The 20,795-nt window shown below is 39.4% G+C and overlaps 2 protein-coding genes across 10 annotated transcripts in view; one reads left to right on the forward strand and one right to left on the reverse strand.

Annotated features, from left to right (window-relative positions):
* Positions 1 to 9,918, reverse strand: part of pcnt (pericentrin) — a 61,680-nt gene extending 51,762 nt beyond the window's left edge. For all 6 annotated transcript variants that reach the window (XM_035408693.1, XM_035408689.1, XM_035408692.1 and 3 more), the window contains exons 1-5: positions 9,751 to 9,918; positions 4,414 to 4,593; positions 3,586 to 3,732; positions 2,621 to 2,767; positions 2,062 to 2,205 (exon numbers count right to left, since the gene is read on the reverse strand). In XM_035408693.1, the coding sequence (XP_035264584.1) occupies positions 2,062 to 2,205; positions 2,621 to 2,767; positions 3,586 to 3,732; positions 4,414 to 4,593; positions 9,751 to 9,798 (666 nt within the window). In that variant the 5' untranslated portion in view covers positions 9,799 to 9,918. The remainder of the gene's footprint in view (positions 1 to 2,061; positions 2,206 to 2,620; positions 2,768 to 3,585; positions 3,733 to 4,413; positions 4,594 to 9,750) is intronic.
* Positions 9,919 to 11,100: 1,182 nt separating this feature from the next.
* zgc:112416 (uncharacterized protein LOC550509 homolog) lies at positions 11,101 to 16,244 on the forward strand. Of its 4 annotated transcripts, none has more exons than XM_035408402.1 (8): positions 11,101 to 11,395; positions 12,181 to 12,238; positions 13,170 to 13,243; positions 14,164 to 14,364; positions 14,575 to 14,686; positions 14,905 to 15,059; positions 15,212 to 15,432; positions 15,796 to 16,244. In XM_035408402.1, the coding sequence occupies exons 1-8, from the start codon at positions 11,339 to 11,341 to the stop codon at positions 15,809 to 15,811; spliced, it is 894 nt and encodes a 297-aa protein (XP_035264293.1). In that variant the 5' UTR covers positions 11,101 to 11,338; the 3' UTR covers positions 15,812 to 16,244. The 4 variants fall into 4 exon arrangements, with proteins under 4 accessions (XP_035264293.1, XP_035264296.1, XP_035264294.1 ...); XM_035408405.1 differs by having other exon boundaries at positions 11,102 to 11,395; positions 15,212 to 15,448; positions 15,796 to 15,864; XM_035408403.1 differs by having other exon boundaries at positions 11,102 to 11,395; positions 15,212 to 15,448; positions 15,791 to 15,863.
* Positions 16,245 to 20,795: the final 4,551 nt, after the last annotated feature.

A 20,795-nucleotide genomic window follows, 5' to 3' on the forward strand; every position in this document is an offset into this window, starting at 1 on the left:
AGACTTGAAAAATGGCTTAAATGAAGCAAGACATTTGTACAATTTACAATACTAACACAGATTAGTTTATATTCATAATTTTGGAAGAAATAAAGTGCCACAAATGCAATTGTTTTGACAAAAAATCCAAAATAAATTTGCACTTTTTAAGTTCGCAATGAAATACTGCGAGATTGAATATATGCAGGAGGTTAAACTATACATGTGCTAGGTCAAAAACTTCTTGACCACAAGTTCATAAAATCTAAGGGTGGATATGTAGAACTACTATAGATGTATGAAGCAAAAACTAAGCAGTGTACCCAGCATCTCCAAATCTATCCAAAATGTCTAAATTATGCATTGCTGTAAATCATAACATATCCATGTATTTCACTACAAATCAACTGTTTTGACTCAAGAAAATCACTGTTGCATAATTTTCAAATGGGAATTACAAGCTTTCAGTCAGTACAGTGGTCTAAAATAGCTAGGTGTCCAGAAACATATCCAAAATCTCTCCAAAATTGAATAAAATGTTTTTTGTCCATTATAAAGCATATAAATGAGCCCCTTATGAGGGTTTAAGATGAAACATTGCTATCAGATTAAAAAATAATGCAAAAACATTGTCACACAATGCGGTACAGTACCTAAATGTGTAATAATTAACTCGTGTGTATTTCTATACTCTGTACTCTCGTATGTTTTATTGTATGGGGATGAGACAACATGAAAACAATTTTCACCCGTCCACCACGTTTTGGCAATGTTCCAGCTCTGACGTCATCACTGTTGCATGCTTCACAAAAACTATTACACTTCCGTCTAACGCTTACATTACAGTGTGAAATATTTACATTATATAACACCACTAACCTATTTAAAAATACTCAATTTCAAAAAGAACGTATATAACCGAAATATTTTGAACGATAATACTTACATAGCAATGGTGAAATCTCCTCTATGTTCAGTAGATAGAGACAGAGAGACAGTATCAATTATATTGTTCTATTCGCTTCTGTTTTGCTCCAGAAAACGATGTCAGCTAGGTCTATCAGCAAACATATGGCTTAGCTATGTTCAGAAGTCCTCAATAATAATAGTATTTTCCTAGAAATTACGAAATATCCTTGAACATGTTTCGTTAGGTGCATCGTATTTGTCTGCTAACAGAGTGTGATTGCGTAAGTGAATGCTATGCTAAGAATATTTTCTGTTACGCTGACCTATAAAACGCTATTCCGAAAGCAGAATTAGACATGTTATACATCGTTAGAAAGCTTATACTCTCGCCTACCGAATAAATGAATTGTAAATCTAGTCAGACTGTACTAAAAAGGGCGACGACGCCGTAAACAACAGGTGTGGTGTTACGCACAGCTATTTTGGAAGATACCCAGGCGTCACAGATGCGCCTATATTTCCCAAACGGATTGTCCAAGACAATATATGACCACGCAGTCTCAAAAGGGACATCTCTACACGTAAAACCAACAGTAAGGTTTTATATTTATTCAATATTTAGTCCCAGATATTGACTGTAGAATGACATGGTATCATTTTAAAAACTTTTTCTCGTGTATTTCGTTATTCAGTGAGCAGCGTTTTCACTGCTGTATAGGCATATCTTAGGGCTATTGTCGGGTTTATTTTGTTGCTATGACGGAATACGATTTTTTAGTGGTGAAAGAATATTTTTATGAATGCCAAGATAGACAATATTGTCCATTATGTCAAGGGTGGGGGGTGTTTTTTAGATGAGACTGCAGGGAGGGGGTGTGTGTTAAATGAACGACGGGAGCGACAATGGTGGGGCTGCGAAACTCCGTTTTCGGCATAGTTGTCATGTATCGTCTACTAATGAAACGGAAACAACGCGTTTCTGTTTTCATCTCACACTTTGGTTGCAGTAGCACCGAATGTTTGACTTTAGTAATCTAGGCACGCGGGCGTGCCCACCACTAGGGGCAATGCGCTAAGAGGTTAAGGAAATTCAGGACTGCACACATTTTTAATGGAGGCTCGAACTGAATCTTTGTGCGGTTTGTGGTTGTGTGGGGAGCGCGCGACTCCTACCTGCTGGCTCTCCTGCAGCTCCTCCTGCAGCCGGCCCAGCTGGGCGCTCTGGTCCTGGAGGCTGCGCTGGAACAGGGAGATCTGCTGCTGGGCCTGGGACAGCTCCGCGCTGCTCTGGCTGCGCGCCCGCAGGAATTCGCTCGCCTGAAAAGAGCCACCTTCGTTTGCCAATTTCCCCTGACATTCGCCAGACTCTGGCTGCTTATCTGATGTTCCGCACCACCCGTCTTTCAGCTGTATGAATTCACGTGTAATGTAATGGCCGTGGGTGTGTGGCATCCTGACAGGTGTGTGGCATAAAGGCTGTATAATAAAGACCAGGTCACGTAGTACAGGCAGAAACTCAGGGGGTTTTTCAAGACCAGGCTTGATACAGAGCCAGTGGGTAATCTGAGAACTAGGCACAATTTAGTTAGGAAAATGGCAAGCACTGTTGGGCTGAATGGCCTGTTCTCCTCATTATGTTATGTTATGTTACAATAGCGGTTGTGCAGGGGGAAAATGTGCTGTACAGTGAAATTCAGCGTGCTGTATAATTACAGTATGTATACAGGTGTACCTGCTGGAGCTGCTGCTGCAGGGCCTGGATTTGGTTGGTGAGTTCCATAACCTCCACCTGAACCTGGTCCCGGCTCCCTAGCGCCACCTGGAGGTTGGCGGTGAGCTGAGATATTATCTTGTTGCGCTCCTCAAGTGCTATTTGCAGCTGCAGAGAGGAAACAGTCCCGTTGGGTTCATTTACAACCGTGTAACAAAACAAACATTTAGAAGCCTGCCAGACTGACAAAACTCCATATGGGTTGTAGCAGGATTTTAAAACTCTCTGCACTATATATCAGACTCCACGAATAAAAATATTACTCCTGTCATTTGACACCAATTGTAAGGGACAGGAGGATTTCAGTTCATTGCAGACACTTTCCTCAAAGATACAGCACATGTGCATAGCCTAAAAACCACTGAATGCAAGTTCGTGCCAATTTCTTTAATTCCACTGGAAATTACCCAGTTAAAACACACATTTTCCACTTTATATACTATGCCGAAGAGTTAATGATCAGTACAGTAAGTTCTTCCAGCCCAGAAGGTCAATTTATTATGTTATGTCTTTAAACAGTTTTGCCCCTTTTACCTTATCTTGCAAATTTAAATTTGTCCATTTTTCTGAAATAAGGATGCTACGGATGGACAATGGCTGCAGATCAACAACCAACTACCCGAATCCCCCAAATTACACATTTCCTAATATTACTGGCCTACGAATGTGCCCTGAAAGCAAGCGATTTGCCATTGGTTAACCGAATTTGACCATGGGGCTCCTGGGGCACAGCTGTACCAGACTTGTCTGAATGCACCAGCTACTACGGAAAGCATTTACCCAATGCACCCGGGGTGGCGAAACAGAGGGTACGTTCACGGTCATCACTGATAGCCACTGCAAGTGATTTGGCTGGGAGTCCAGGTCCCTGTCAAACTCACTGACTGAGAGGGTGGGTGGGTGGTCGTGGCTGAGTGGGGACCTACCTGCCGCTGATCTTTCTCACTGTTCCTGACGAGCGCACCCCTCGGTTCCTCCTCTTCCTCACGGACGCCCACGGCCGCCTCGTCTCCCGGAGCGGCCTCGTGCTCGGGCTCCGTCTGCGCGGAGTCCACAGCAGGCCTCGGCGCCTCCTAAAGGACACGCGCGCTCACGCGATTACCAAGGGCTCGCGCGTAACCGCCGCTCGCTTTTCCAAGCACAGCCAAAATGAGTTATTTTCATTTTAAAATAAAAAATGAATGCTACAATATCGAGCCAGGACTGCCCGCAGAACTATTTAACCTCTGCAGAACACCAGGACTGAATTCTCGTTCCGCCGAGACAAATCTGATTTAACGCTCAAGAAATGAAACACAAAATTCATTTTTTGCTTTTATCAGATTCAGGTTAATCCAGCAGCATTGCACAATCTAAATAAGCATTGGTCTACCCCAGTTACCATTATGATAAACCAATTCATTACATTGTTGCAAGCATATTATTACGCTTACACGGCACACAAGTACATCTCAGAGACAAAACATCTACAGCCTCGAATCTATTCTCCACGAACTGCACTAAAATTTGAAATACAGTATATAAAAGACATTCAGCTTTTACCTCAGGTGGAATAATACAAAAACAATGCATACATAAGTGCAGGTTACTTTGGACTTCCCATAAATGCGCATTCGCTGTTAACCAATTGATAAAAATGCATTATGCCCGCCTCTTACTTTTTCTGTCAACCTAGAGTCTTCATCTATCTTATACAGGCCAGTCTCACATATTTTAAATTCTTTATTTTAAAAAAGGCATAAAAGGTGACAGACCTCTGCAAGCGTTCCATTGCTTCTTTTTGGCGCACTGTCCAGCGGGCACGCCTTGGCCGCTAGTGGGCGCTCTTGCGTCGGGAGGTCATTCGCGTGGACAGCCGCGCTCTTCCTCTTCGGCGTCTTTTTCTGCGGATTCGCGCCGTCGCCTTTTGCCTTTCGCTGTCTAAAGTGAGCGAGCTGCGGAGCAGGTGGAAGGAGAGGTAGAGGGAGAGGTACGTGAGAAAGAGGTAGCAGGACCAAAGCAGGAGCATGCTGCCAGGGGGGTCAAGGGTCAGGGGTCAGGGGTCGACTGCGTCCCGTGCGGAGGAAACGCCTCCGCGTTCTCGCTCCATTTCTCCCGATGTAAACACGAACGGCTGAAGAAGCACCGCCGCACCAAAGGAAAGAACCAGGAACACAACTGGCCCTAATACAAGCCGTCAGATGGAATAATCACAGGAAGGTACGCTTGTACTAATGCCATCTCAAAGTTCACCGCACTCAACATTTGAATATCAAGGGTTGAAAAACATCTCTTCTAAAGGCCATTCTTTTTCATCCACGAAAAAAAAAAACAGAACGCTTCGGTTTCCTGAGCTTCAAAAATCCATTCCAGCTGGTATGCTCCAGATCCACGACCCTTCGGTCGCTTTTGCGGTTCGGACCCAGAATTTCCCATCACCCCCGGCGGAAGCGAAGTCCACATGGCAGGAGAACCTGCCTGAAGAGAGAGGTGCGGGTCCAGAGACACACTGCCAGAGCTCAGCAGCAGTACCCCAGCGCAGAATATTGATTTCATCCCACAGACCATCCCTCTCGATGGATTCTTAAGCTGCTTACGGGGGATTAGTGTTCAAACAGAGGCCCACGCGCGCACACCGCACACCGCTAAACGGTCTCTGACGGGGACAGGACAACGCGACGCCTCCCGACGGCCAACATCTGCGCCCGGGGACGACGCGCGCCTGATAAAGCTCCCCCCCAGACTAACAGCGGGAAAAGTGGCGGTAAAGTAGCGCAAAACGAGCGTGGCTATCTCGCGGCAAGCAGACTCTCAAAGGGAGTACTCGCGTATCCCAAGGAAAGAGAGGGGGGGAAAAGCCCGAACCGTCGCTGCCGCTGCCCCAGTTCTGCACCCGCGTGTGAACAGCGGGCATCGAGCTCGCGTAGGTGGGTGGGCGGGTCCGCAGCGTTAGGCGGAGATCCTCCTCTTCGGCAATATTCATCAAGCCAGTTGTTTTCCCCCCACTGTCGCATCAGATGAAGTGGAAATAAATAAAAGTAAGCCCCCGGCATTAGAGCAGAAATAACCAATCTGAGCGCGCTCAGTGCGGCGGAACGTCCGAAGCGGTCACCGGCAATGAGCCGGAATGCAACGCCGTGCAGCTGTGCACTCTGCGGCCTCCGTGGAGACGGTGAGGTCAAACCAGACTTATATGCAGCTGTGCACTCTGCGGCCATCGTGGAGACGGTGAGGTCAAACCAGACTTATATGCAGCTGTGCACTCTGCGGCCTCCGTGGAGACGGTGAGGTCAAACCAGACTTATATGCAGCTGTGCACTCTGCGGCCTCCGTGGAGACGGTGAGGTCAAACCAGACTTATATGCAGCTGTGCACTCTGCGGCCTCCGTGGAGACGGTGAGGTCAAACCAGACTTATATGCAGCTGTGCACTCTGCGGCCATCGTGGAGACGGTGAGGTCAAACCAGACTTATATGCAGCTGTGCACTTAGCGGCCTTCATGGAGATGGTGAGGTCAAACCAGACTTATATGCAGATGTGTGATTAAAGAGCCCAGCCAATCAAAATAATGCAATTAATTATAGTTATTAGTTAAATTACACATAATAAAACAACTCTAATACCATTCCGTTGAGATTGTAAAGCGTTTTTTTTTTTTTTTTTTTTTAATATAACCTGAAAGAAGTCTGCCCCTTCTACTGCCCACGACGGGACTACCGCATACTGGCCATTCAAAGACCATGTTCCTGGAAGAAGTAAAACAGCAGAAGATATCCGTACATAACAGATATGCTATGTTAGCCTCCCAGCTACAGCCTTAAATGACACACTTTACATCAAAAGAAATTTATTATTTTTCTGTTTATAAATGTGAAAAAGTACTTATTCTTTGATCTTCTGGTTTGATGAAAAAAGAAATTGAATTCAAGGAAAAAACCTTGCATACAGGTTTAAGTCAAACCTGAACAGGAATGATAAAAATGTAACACAAAGCAGTACGAAATAATGAGGTAGTTATTTCCAGAACAGATTAAAGATTTAATAAAGGCTCATGTTGTGACAACTGATAGTTCAGCCAAACTCTACGGAAATATTTTAGGCTTTCAATATGAAGTAGGTACATATACAAAGCATTTTTGTGAATTTGCTGTCCACGTGAACTTACGTCCGTAAGATAAGATATACTTTTATTGAACCCCGTGGGGTAATTTATCCTCTGCATTTGACCCATCCTAGTTACTTAGGAGCAGTGGGCAGCCACAGTGCAGCGCCCAGAGACCAACTCCAGTTCTGAGGCCAAGGGCAACTGCAGGAGCGCACCTACCATGCATCAGTGGCTAACATGAGTAGCATCAATGTCTGAAAACAGTTAGACACGACATGTAGTAGTGTCAGTTATCATGCTCAGTCAGGACTGCATTCCAAAATTTTTTCCAAAAATATGCACCCTGCTTTTCTAAGCTACTTTTAGTATTACTAGCTATTTTGAACAATAAGTGACAGATATCCCCAAAAGTAAAAATCGTAGTCAGCATTTGGTTATGCTATCATTGAAATGAATTTAACTTTCCTCAAAAACTAGCAAAATGCCTTGTAGGCTCAATGTTTGCATGGTATGATTTATTATGAGCTATTATGAATCAGCTTTAAAAAGCCATTTCAAACACTTAAAAAAATTATTCTTTTCAGAAATCAAACTGAACTGGGAACGTTGTAATTTTAATCACACTAACTTTTTTCACATGCAACTCTTTGTACATAGATGTATGTATGTGCCCTTTCTTTCTGGCTAGTGTGACCCAATGGCTCCAACAAGAACAAAAATGACCCCATTTACCCTCAAGAATTCAGGTCCTTGACCTCCTGAATGATCAAGAACTTTAACTTTAAAAAAGAAAAAAATACTTATTTTAACTTTTTGCACTTAGTGTTTTCATGCTACTGTCTTACTGCCACTTGAATGTGCAAAGCAAAGTCCTTTCAAGGGCCAGATACATCTCATCTATGCAAAAGTTTAACGACAAACATAACAGATTGAGAAGTTGTTCGAAGCACAATGAAATTGATTTTGGTGAATTAGCATCCAAGTTTCCCAGCCAAGTTCTCGGAAGAACTGAAGTGCCACCTACGGGCCGTGATCGTAGTCTGCAAGAGCAATTAACTACAAGAGGAAGCGATGTAAAGGGGGCAAATGTCTTTTCCCAGTACAGACTGTACATCGCTCTGACTTTAGCAGTGCGTTAAACACTACGCTTAACTAACTAACTTCTGCTAAGTTTCTGTAGAACAGAATGTGTCTTTTGAAATAGCTCATCGTTTGGTATTATTTTGATATTTCATAAATCTGCAAAAACTGCTTTTGCAATAAGTCTTAATTTAAAAGGCATAGCCTTCTTATACACACGCTATACTATTTTTAAAAGAAAAGCTTTCATTTTGTACTTCAGATTTTCTTTACTGTAATTAGAGGAATATTGTCAAGAAGAAGCTTTGAAAACAATATTCTGTATAAATCGGAATTAAACGTTGCGCTCTCCGAGATATTTCCCCAGAAGATCTCAAAAGTTGTCAGCACTTCAAGCGAGCTATATTTAACCCGCCAGCTGTGAGGAGGACCGGTCCCTCCCGGAGACAGGCTTGTATCAAATTCCAACAGCCTCACCAGCTGCCTAGAAAATGACCTGCACCTATGCACAGGCAGGTCATTCTCAGAAACAGTTAAATACTACCTAATGTTAACCCACTGTGCTGAGATCAGACGTGTAGACACCGACACGCTTCGTATCACTCACCGTTGATATAACAGCACGATCTCTTAAAGATAACGTAATCTAACAAGTAACTTGGCCAAGTATGCGTCGAACTTTGTGTTTAGGAACGGTTCGATCCAGGTCATCACACTGGCAGTTTATTCAACCTAATCTCAATCATATTCACAACATTTTAATTGTCGGCATTTGCAGGCTACTTTTTAATGTTACTTTTTCTGCTAAACTGCTTGCACGCGCTTATGCGCAGGTGGATCACGTTCGGGGTATATCGCTAGACTAACGGTTTTAATAAATTCATTTTGCTACCGAATGCTAGCTAGCTAGTCTAAATAACTTCGAGATATGCCCAAGATAGCGCCGAAGTTGCATTTGTGGAACTAGCTACCTAATATAGCTAAGCTTTTTGTTTTTCAAAATAAGCATTATAAATGTGACACAGGCATTTCACAGTTGTACATTATTATGAACATTTTACGGTTAAATTAAAACAGTTTAAGCAGCTACCAACCGCTAGCTGTGCAGTTAGCGAGCCAGCAACTTAGCTAACGCTAGTTTTCATAAGGTTTCGGTTTCATTTATTGATGAAACAGGGACGTTCCTTAACTAGAGCAACAGGGTTTCAAATTGATTAGACTAGCTGGTCTACATTATTATAACGGTCAGTTAGCCAATTGCTACACACGCGAAAAAAACAGATCGCTTTTCCTTTCCTTATTATCACCATACCGGTTATCTATCCAGTTACAACTTCGCCTAGTCTACCTAAAAGTCACCTGTAAAAAAGGTGGACGTTTAGCTAGTGTAGCAAGTTAACCTATGATGATTAAGTTTGCTGATTAACGTTAGCCACGATTGCTTTAACACGCAGGTTCGCTCATGGGGAACTGCCACCGAATGCATTTAGACTAGTTAGCTGTCCAGGATGCAAACCGCCAGGGCAGTTGCATAGTTAGCTAGATAGCTATACATAAAAGTAGAGTGTATTAATCCAGTATTGCAAGCTTTCTTTAGTTAGCTAGCTGAAACACCAACGTTTATTTAGCTAGCAATTACGTTAGCCAGCCATTTTAAACAGTAACGTTACACTTTTATCATGTCGCATAGTTAACTATGTTAGCCAGATTATCGGTAGCCAACATTAAACTTTATTAATGTCATTAAACTTTTCTGACATTCGAAAACCGGACAATGAAATAAGCTTAAGGTCATCTTTGTTTTTGTTAAAGAGAATTAATTAAACTAACATTAGTCTAGGCAACTTAGCTAGCAAGCTAACATGAATAGCATTGTCTAGTTTGCCATAAAGATTGCTAGCTAGCTACTTAATGCACGGGTACAGACCTTGGCTCTTCCGGCCTCCAGTTTCTTTTGCCTTTCTTCTTGGTCCATGTGTTAAATAAAATAAAACAATAAATATTCAACTATATTCGCGTGAACAAAATATATCCGTGAATGCTTATCTCACTGTTCACAACAAAGTCCTCCGAATAACTGTCAGTAACAATTTCAACATGGCCGCCAAGCACCGTCAACTCCGCCCTTATCGAATACCCCTATTCGACAAAGCCAATCAAAGCGCTCAAAGAAGATTTCCTGACCAATGAAATAAACCGCTCCAGACTGTTTTCCCGATACCTTCGAAAACTCTTTACACTACACACTTGAATCTGTGATGGACAGTCAACAACCAATAGTTGCAAGTGACCTCTCATTTGGCATGTGTAATGGCCTATCGGTAGTGAATGAGAAAATAAACGCGTTGACCTCTTGTTTAAGTACAAAGAGCTTTTACACAACTGTTTGGTTTTCATAATTTTTTTCGTTCATTTGTAGCCCATAAGACCTCCCCACCACAAAACAGCCAATAGTAATGCGCAAACTTTATGCCCGGGTAACTTAAGCGGGCCATTTGAAAACCTGTTACTTACTTACACCGCCTCTTAACAACGGCGATACTAAAAGTAAACGACTGATATAATTGAACGATGCTATTTTATTTTAACAACATTTTACCGTAAAAATATTTCTGAAGTGTAACCAACCACTAGATTTTAATTATTAAAAGCATCATAGTTCGTTTTTTAAATATGGGTATTCAATTTCCTCACTCCCCTTTTCTTATATATTCACATGAGCTTTCTTGGTTTTATATATTGCAGTTATATACTGTTAATCATTGTAATAATGTATTACATTTGCCTTTAATGGCCTCAAAGTGCTTTACAGGGAAGCTCAACTGAGCCACTGTTGCGTGTGACATGGTGTCATCCTGTACCAGGACGATAGCTAAATCACTTACATTACATTTATTTGGCAGACAATTTTATCCAAAGCGACGTACAATAACTTAAATATGGAATATGAAAGCTAAATGAATACAGTTTTTTTTAATTAAGTATTTTGTTTTGATTAACATTACTTTTATTAATAAATGTTAATATGTGTGGGTGGGAGGGGGGCAGGGGGCTGAAAATATATAAAAATGATCATGTAGAATGAATTGAAATGTGGTATTTAATCATAAAGTCAGTCTGACATGCTTCCGCTTGCCTGGAGATGGGTTGTTTTGGCAGCCTGGACAGGAGTGGCAGGTTGCTATCCTGGTTACTAGCAACCAGTTTGTAGAGTAGGGTTGGGCTGAAGGAAACAGGCTTGCATAGCAACAGGGCAGGTGACCATTGTTTGACATGGAGACGAAAAGGGAAACACAAAAAACCTGACTCAGAAGGCCAGAGATTCAGGGCCAAGGTTGAGCGCATTCTTGGCTGTTGAGACAATGACTCCCCATGCTCTTGCTAGCAGCTTTCATAATTCTGAGATGACTTTGTGGATGCATGTTTTCACTCTATCACACTAAGATAAATCCAGCCACACTGCTGCTTGGCCTCAGGGCTCAGGTGAAAAAGATTCCTTGTTTTGGACACTTCCCATGGCAGACCCTGTGCTGGATCAGATGACCAGGCTGAAGCTGAGGCTACTGGAAAAGGTGAGTGTTCTATGTTATCTTTGATGTGCTACATGCAGTTTATTATCTCAGCTGAGCCAGAGTTCTGTCATAAACAATTTAATGGAATAGTTCTGATCCATGATTCAAACCATTGTGAACCGGTGTGAGAATGGTGCTTCTCTTCTCACCAAAGAAAGAAATAGGCTACCAAAGGCTTTCCAGCGCAAATTTTGATCTGTACTTAATTTTCTTTGGTTAGTTCGTTGACTGTTGGCTGGTGGATCAGTCAGTAATTAATATGTTATTTTTGACAAATTTCCCCCTAATTATTATCTGAAGCACTATAATAGAGCGTTAAAGTCCCACCTACCCAATAGAAGTGACTGGACCTCAGAATTTTATCCCCAGATTTACAATAATATCAAAAACTACACATCAGACTATTGTGCCATCAAGCTCTTGCTAGTCAACAACATAGAATGTCGTGGAGTGTTCTATGACATAAACGCCTGTTGTGTAGTTTTTTATTTTATTAATATTTTTTAAATATTGTTTTTTGCAATCAACTGATAATGGAAACACGTCGTTTGGAGAGAGAGGTTGTGTTATTAAAGTTTCCCCTATGGGAAATCCCGTTGTTTCAACCACTTCTTAGGTCACCCTTTCAGTTAAGCATCAGTCACCTGTTTCCTCTTCTAAATTGAGGCATTGCTATGGTTGGGAGGGGACATAAACACTTCCCTGTTTTGCTTGTTCTCTCAGAGCAACAATACGCTGGATTGTGTGCTGTGACATGTTCAATTGTAAATGTGTGTCCTCTACAGAGACTGGAGAATGAGAGGGAGAATCTTGATGAAAGAGCAGGAACAGCACTCTCCATGAGTAAGAGTCTGTTAGAGCCTTGGACTTTATGTGTTAGGCTGTAATCTGATATGCATAACCAGATTGAATTTCAGCATTGCTGTACATTAATGTACAGGCTAAGCGTGAAAGAAAGTCACTTTCATTTAATCACTTCCATATAGAGGGCCCACATTAGTAATTATTGCAGTGCCTTAACAAGAAATGAGAATATTATCATAAAATGTCTGTGTGCTTCAAAATGAGTTAAAATCAAAGCACACAGTACAGGCATGCAAATTTGCTCATTTCTGGTTGTCCATGGAATCTTTCAGCCGTACTGGACATTTATAACTGCCAATAGCATTGCCCACTGAGGAAGGGTTTCAGTTGCTGTGATACTTTTCGTTTCCTCTGAAGCAATGGCTGCAAATGTCAGTTGGTGGGCTGTAGAGTAAAAAGATGTAGCAGTTCACTGTGTGCATTTTAGAAGATGGGCACGCTATATTTTGGTCTCTCAAATAGACAGAGATGGTGATGTAGGGGTACAGGCATGCAAATTCAATTGGGAATTATAAACTGGGAGAAAACAAATACATGGAGAACAAACAAATGGTTTAAAAAATCAAGAGTGTGATGAAGGTCTTAATGAGCAAATGAAATATCTGCACATTTTGTTTTTTGTTTTTATTTTATTTTTGTGCACCTGGACACTTTTGTTTTTGCAATTGTTTTGTCAGCATGTGAGCTCAAATAAAATGATGTTGATTCAGTGGGAAAAAAAATTGTAGTGTAAGATTAGCATTCCTATTATTTTTTATTCATTTATGACTGTATGCACAGTATATTTTGTGATTTAACTTAGTGCAACAGCACTAAAGTTAATTAAAAGCATTGAATTTAAAGCAAAACCAGAGAATTTAAACAACATATAGAGTATTTCATAATATTTGTCCTTACTTTTTGGGCGCAGGGAGTGCTGATGGTCTTGAAGATGCTTTGCACAATGCAATGAGAAGAAAGCGGGACCTGCTTCAGAAACTGAGGGTATCATTATAGACATCATATCCTAATGTTATGGTTTACATTAGATATTATCGTTTATTAGATATTAACAGTTATGTTAGTTGATATTCAGCATGTACTGTGTGGCACACAAGCCGATGACAAGATTTTTTTCTACCACTTCACGCCTGTCAGTTCAGACAATTATCTGTTTACATACAACCTGCTTATCATGAGCTAGTCATACACTCAGCTCAGAAACATTAGTCACCTCTAAAGCACAATACTAATCCTCAGTTCTTGGTTGACCTTTGACCAAAAAAGTGATTATTGATTCAAACTTCAACTTTGCAAACTGTAATTATTAACGGTTGTTATGACCCACCAGCAGCAACTTACAAATAAGTGCACTTTCATACCAAGCGTGCTTGAAGGGATTCACACCTTAGTGTGCATTAAAACAAACTTTTTTCTGTGTTTTGTCCATATTTTCAAACCAGGAAAATTTTGTCAAATTTAATTCAGTTTGAATTCATTTTTAAATGAATGTAATTTCATGTGTTCATCTAATTGTGTGCAGAATGTTTCATGTTGCAAGTTTTCAAACACAGTCCTTTTGCTTGCCATTCATTCACTGTGGAAAATGTATGGGCAGTAGAAAGAGTAGGAAAAGGAGAGCACAGGCCCCCTATGTTTTGTGCTGTTATGTTTCCTGTTTATTGCTCGTACTTTCACTGATTAACTGCATTAAAAACTGAATTTTCATCCGAAAAATCTCAAAGCAAATATTTTATTGCACTCATAGCTGTTTTATGATATCCAATCATAACTAGTTTTGCTACTGCTCAAGGTTATGTTCTTATTGCCTTTTTTAGGTAAAACCTTAGCACATGCTGTATACAGTACAGGTGCATGCATTGGTGTGTGAGTGTGTGCATACTGTATCTGTGCCCTTCTTTTAGGACCAGCAGTTACTGGATGATAACGGACGGCCTCATACTTGGGGTGGGATGACGCACAGGCGATACCGACAGGACCCTCGCCTCGCACCTCAGCCCATCCACATCTACCAGTCACCGCCTCTGCCCGCAACGCTACCTGCAGTGCTACCCCCACCGCCAGCACCACCACCGCCACCACCCCCACGCATCATTCAGCACATGGTGGGACCCACCTCGCTATGTAGACTTTGCTGGTAGAGGTCATCAGTGTATCTGTCTGTGATGTGTTGGGGTTTTTGAGATCAAAGCCTGCACATGCTTGCTCCTCCATAAAACAATCAATGTCCTCAGAATGTTTCATCAAAGAAAAAACAGTATTTTATTTTAAAGGTGCAACCAAGCACCTGATCCTCCTGTGTTCTGTCATTGTAGATGCCACAACAGCCAGCAACAATAATCCAACAGCTCCCACAGCAACCTCTCATTGCACAAATCCCGCCTCCACAGCCTTTTCAACCAGTCAAATCAGGGAGCATCAAAGAGGGTAACATAAGCTGCCCACAAACATTTTTCAAGAACATTAGCATATGACATAAGCACATATGCAGCTGCTGGTATATTCAATATTGATAAGAACAGCACTGCTAAGGTGTCTGAGGATGAGTGTAGTGTAGCACTTGTAAACATGTTCGTCTGAGTGTTCCTTTCTTGACTCATGTATGGTGGAGCAGAATCAGTGAATGTGTTATGTTTCTGGCCTAGACATGGTTGAGCTGATGCTCATGCAGAATGCTCAAATGCACCAGATCATTATGCACAATATGATGCTGAAGGCCATTCCCCCCATGGCATTTTCGCCTCCAGGGGGCGCCAGCCACCCTAACTCTGCTCTCCATCCTGCTACTCCTCATGGCCAGGTCAGTGAAGTCCCTATTACTTAAAAAGATACTTCATACATTTAGACATATAAATGTTACTAGTATTTTCTTAAGATAATTGTTATTATTAATATTTGGTAATGATAAATGTTATTATTAGTAATATTTTTATGATAAATGTCGTCAACTAGGGAAGTTACTTGGGAGCACCCATCACTCTGCATTCAAGCAAGCCCAAAGCAAGTTCTGTCCATCATCACCACCACTATGGCTCTCCTGGACCACAGCTCCCTCCCATTGGCTATCCAGTGTGGCCTCCCATGATGTCAACAATCTCTCCTGGGCCAGCAGGAGCCTATCATCCAACAGTACAGCATTCACCTGGACACATCACACTTCCACCACTAAATCTGTAAGCTGTTATTAAGGTGAAGCTACTTCACAATATACAGAACCAGTGGGGAATTTTGGTCCACTGCAGTTGCTACTGCCTGGTGCAACCAGACAGTTGTGTGTTAAGAAAGTTGGGCAGTATTTCTAACGTCGAATAAAGCAAATTAAGAGATAAAGAATTATAGAATATGATAACTATCAATATACCAACACAAACAATACAAAATTGAAAGTCACAGTGACTAAGTTCTTCAGAGAAAATGGATATGGCTGGCATGTTGTTCAAATGAATGGTTAAAATATTTAATATGCCCACACCCCATCATCCTGCATTATACTGCTTCACATTGGCTCTTTTTCTGTGTTCTCTTTTTAAGGGTAGCTATGGATGGGTATAACCAAAGGATCCCACAGGGTCTTTGAGACAAAAAGAGCACTGAAGATATCAGGAGAAGACAGATAAATAACTTGACCTACACAGTTATTTACTCATTTCTGTATCTGCCCTTACAGAATGTACTGCAATACATTGAAATAGGATATATTAATAAGACCATAAAATATTGTAGCACTCTGTATATGTAAATGATTACATATTATCGTTATATTTTCCTCCAAAAGAGCCACGTATTTACAATACACTATAATAGATTCCTTAAGTGTGAATATGACTGGTCATTGTTTACTGGTCTGTTGGGCCATGATCTGCTCTAGCTCCTGCTTGAAGGAACAAGTGATTTTAATTATATGAGGAGCACTGTCACTTTCAGCAGAAAAGCAAACAAACAAACATGGTAGATTTCTGACTTTTACTTGAATAGAAGCAGGCATGTCAAATGATTTCAAATCTACATTTGAATAATTTAATTTACAAGATGTTTTCTAATGTTGTAAATTAATACATGACAGAATCATTATTTTACAAGCTGACCATGTTTGAAATGCTAACAATTATACAAGTAATTGTGTTTTCTGTTCCCAAGTGCAGTGCGTAATTCATGGCAATTAATACACTTCTAGAATATATTTCTCAGCTAAGGTATAGGCTGATTTTTTAAAGAGAAATAATGGCATCTGAAGTAAGAATGGCACTCATAAAATTAGATTCAGATGACCTGGCAGCAATCATTTGTTTGTTCATATCATTGCATTAGGTCTATCAGGGTGTTTCTGTATAGATATTTCTATATTAAAATAATTATCTTTTCAATATATATTTTTGTTGTTGTCTTAATCTTTGGTAACATAGAATAAAACTCATGAAAAACAACTGAGAGTTAGTGATGTCTAGTATCACAGTATGAGATATCTTGGGATCCCAAAGTTGACCAAAATTTGTGCATTCTCATAATGGAATCTTGTTTAACTTCATATGATTCCAAATGTTTTGGCTGACAAGCAAAGGTGTGCTAGACTTGAAGGTAATTTCATTTTTTGTCTTGTGACTTTAAAAAGAATTTCTCGCCGATTGACAGAATGCAATTACCATTGAAGTTTATGCTTTTAGCTTGCAAACAGCCAAAATCATTTGGCTCTCTTTGGAGGAGACTCCATACCTGCTCTTAATGTCCAATGGTGAATATTCAGTGGGATCAGACATTTTGTAAATCAATCCTCAGTATAAAAGGAAACATGGTATAACACATACATACACGTGCACATTAGCAATATATTACGAGTATATAAAAATATTACGTTACATTATATAAAAATAAAATGTTACATTATTGACATACAAGGTGAAGTACCAGTACAAGTACTAAGAAACTACACAAATTACACTACAATGTATAAAATTATAAAGTCAGAGCTGGTATTTAGTTATGAAGCAAGACTATCCCCCAAATGTTTAAAAATACATTTCTGTTCCATATTTAACAGTGGATTTGCAACAAAAAAAGTCCACTATAAATATGTTCTCGTTTTGATTTTACTCATTGTTAATGACACAGCTTTAAGTCTATATTGTATTTAACTGTAGAACCATATCTTAACAATTTAGGATTTTATAGTGATTTCATGAAGGAAACATAGGTAATCATGGTTATGAGACCATCTAATGATTCAGACTTTGCTCATCGTGTACCACTTTGGAAGCCTCATTTACAAGAGCAGTTTATTTATTATATACTGTAAATCCTAAGTTACACAAGCGCCAATAAACTCAGATATGTATGCAGCCACTTATTTAAAAATAAAAATACAATCTTGAACCAATAAGCTGATGCTCCTGTCAATACAGACCAAGGTTATTATCGTTAACTGAAACTAAAATAGAGAGGTGTGATGAAACATATTCATAACCTGAAATAAAAATGAAAATAAGATTGAAACAGAATGAATCTATATTGCTTTGTTCAAAAACAAGGATGTTACATTAACCACCTCGATAATAGGGATAAATGGAGATTTTTAGATATTTTTTTTATTTCTGTGGCATTTTATGAATTTTCAAGGACCTGTCAAATGTCAGAACCCCATTCGGCAACATTTTAAAATAAAGTGTTTTTAAAACTTTAGTGGTTTTGCAGTGTATTGGTTTTTGTCAAAGTAGCAAACCTGTTGCATATTACAAACTGCATCATTATAAAATCTGGTGACTTTAAATTTAAAAAATAAATAAATGAGAACATGAGAACATAAACCATTTAATGATTTAGTTTGACCCATATTAAACTTTGAGATAAAAGATCAACCCAATGTGCAGGAATGTTACTGATGTGTTGAATCAACCCAAAAATGTGTGCTATCCATTATTTACTCAGCAGCTGAATTAACAACTACCCAATTTCTGTAGTTTTCGACCCATTATTTTTAGTGTGTAAATTGTATGCTGGTAATGTTATACTACTGGTGGTAGTTTCCAGCATTATCTAAAACAGTACATAAAAAATAAATAAATGTCTTTAAATTTAGAACAACGATTGTTTTTTAGTCACTCATTATTATCTGAAAACTAGATTTAACATATTTTGCTTATCTCAAGGGAATTAATTGATTTATATGGTGTACTTTCTTAAACATAAAATAAACATTCCCTATACACAGCCATTTTTAGACATCTTCATCCTATTGATCCGAAATAAAATGACAAAAACAAAAATTAAACAAAATATGTTGTAAAACTACAAAAAAAAACTGGAATTAGTGAAAGAAAAATGCTAAAATACAATTAACAAACATAGTCTAAAACCAAAACTAAACAATGAGAAAGTGTAGTACAAACTAAAGTAGAAATGAAAACTAAATTTAAAAAAAACATATACTTAAACTATATAATAAAACTATAATAACCTTAATACTGACAGACATATTAAGGAATGGCAGCTTGCTTTTTAAAATTAAAATAAATTTAAAAAATCAGTTTCACAATTGTATGTATGACATCAAAAACAACAGAGGTGGAAAAACACTTGAATTAATGTAAATGTACAGTCCAGTATGAAAATATTGTGACAAAACATAAATGCAATTGCGTGACAATTTAACACAAAGAAACCACCAAGTGTGGTTCAAAGGGAAATATTTCATTTGTGATGATATAATATATATTTTTTCAACTTCTGAGGCAAAGTATAAAGCGACACAGATAGGTTCAGAGGGTTCCTATAGCTATGTAGTTGAAGTAACTGGTTATAAAGCCAACATTTTTATTATGGTTGTGAAGTGGTTTTGGCTCGTCATGAGTGAGAAAGGTCTATATGCGTTACAAAGGATATTTTAATGAAAAACATGGTATTAGCGCTGGGGAACAGAAACTCTTGTAAACTCAAACACTCAAATTCATTCTGCTATGCAGGAAATGGTGAAATGTGATCAGAATCCAACGGATTCTAACAAAATGGCTCCATGATTCTACAAAGGACTCGGCTGCAGCTGTGCGCCAGCATTAAACCCGAGTTTTAATGAAAAACATGGTATCAGAGCAGGGGACCAGCACTGAAGCTCAAATTCAGTACAGTAATGCCCCACTTTGGATTTCAATATGCAATCTTAACAGTTATAACCTCAGAGCAGAATCATTACACTACACTACCAGAAACACCTGCTTTCTCACAACTTCATCTGTGCTCTCTTTATGAGCTGAGTGTTGGCTGTAAAGTTTATTAAGACTTGCACCAAACCTCCCAAAAACATCCCAGGTAGGGAATTTGTTCGGTTTAATAGCTATTTCTTCACCTTTAATGTTGATAAAATATGTTACAGTTAGTTACAGTTACTACTAAAATTTGCATTCATTCTTCTTTTTTCTAAATAACCACAAAATTACAGCTCCATAAAACGATAGTGCGTACATGTGGTTTATAATCATGGTTTGCACATCCACCATGTAGACTGTGCATGAACAGGCATACTAGAGCTGTAGGGCTACAGGGGAAAAATAAGTTTAACCTACTCATACACTCATCCAGGGAAAATGTATTTGTTTATTTGTTCAGAAGTGTGATATGTTTGAAGTATATATGAAAATATATTGTATTTGTTTATCTATTGTTAATCAGTTATTTCACAAAAACAGGATAGTTTGGAGCTAACTGAAGAAAACATTCAATCTGCACCTAGGAAAATTAGTACTGTATCTGATACACAACATGTGTAGGTGTGGAAGAGAGTGGGACTGAATTTATTTTCTGTAATTAGCTGTCGAATATAGCTACAGTTATTTGGACAGTTATGTAAATTAAACTTGCACTGTTTAAGAAATTATGGTATGTTCTGGTATGGTAAGATACAGAAGATAACATGCAATAGCTTGCTCGAGAGCCTCAACATTGCACTTTATCGGTGAGTACCTTAGTTGTTAGTGAAAGACTGACTGACTTTGATTCTGACACAGTACCTTGCTGTTGAAATGTTCCCATTTCAGACCACCTGGTGTGGCTCACCTGTTTTCAGTGACCTGGCAGGGGCCAGTTGTTTGTTGCCAGACTATCCCCATCAGTCAGAAAGGAAGCACACTGCTGACCACATAAAAAGAGCCCCTCCCCCAAGCAGTTGGCCCAGCTGCCTGTGAATCTTGTTCTGAACTCAACAGATCAGAAAAGCCCTCTTCTACCTCAGATCCTTCTTGTTCCCTCTAAGCCATGAATTGCTGCAGACTTGATGGAATTCATGCTCATTAAAAAAGGGATAGACATTATATCTGCCCAAACTGCTCCAACAGGTATTCTCACTGAGTGTGGCCAAGAATATCAAAATAATGTATTTGTTAATTAAATAAACACTTAAATAAAAATGATATAATAAGTACTTGGGGAACAGAAGTATTGTTCTTTAAAATACTTTAAAGAAAAATTCATTTTACTTTTTTTTTTTTTGATTGCCGACAAAGACTTTAAAAGAAGTCCAGAATGACTGGAGCTCACAAGTAAGTCTCCTCAA

This window comes from Anguilla anguilla, chromosome 3 (genome assembly GCF_013347855.1).
Source record: "Anguilla anguilla isolate fAngAng1 chromosome 3, fAngAng1.pri, whole genome shotgun sequence".
NCBI classification, from domain to species: Eukaryota; Metazoa; Chordata; class Actinopteri; order Anguilliformes; family Anguillidae; genus Anguilla; species Anguilla anguilla.

Bases quoted from the DNA above. Each gene is read 5' to 3' on its own strand.
- zgc:112416 (XM_035408401.1), top strand. From the start codon at position 11,339: ATGGCAGACCCTGTGCTGGATCAGATGACCAGGCTGAAGCTGAGGCTA. The intron at 11,396-12,180 runs GTGAGTGTTCTA...TGTCCTCTACAG, and splicing joins AGCTGAGGCTACTGGAAAAG to AGACTGGAGAATGAGAGGGA. The intron at 15,433-15,790 runs GTAAGCTGTTAT...TCTCTTTTTAAG, and splicing joins ACACTTCCACCACTAAATCT to GGTAGCTATGGATGGGTATA.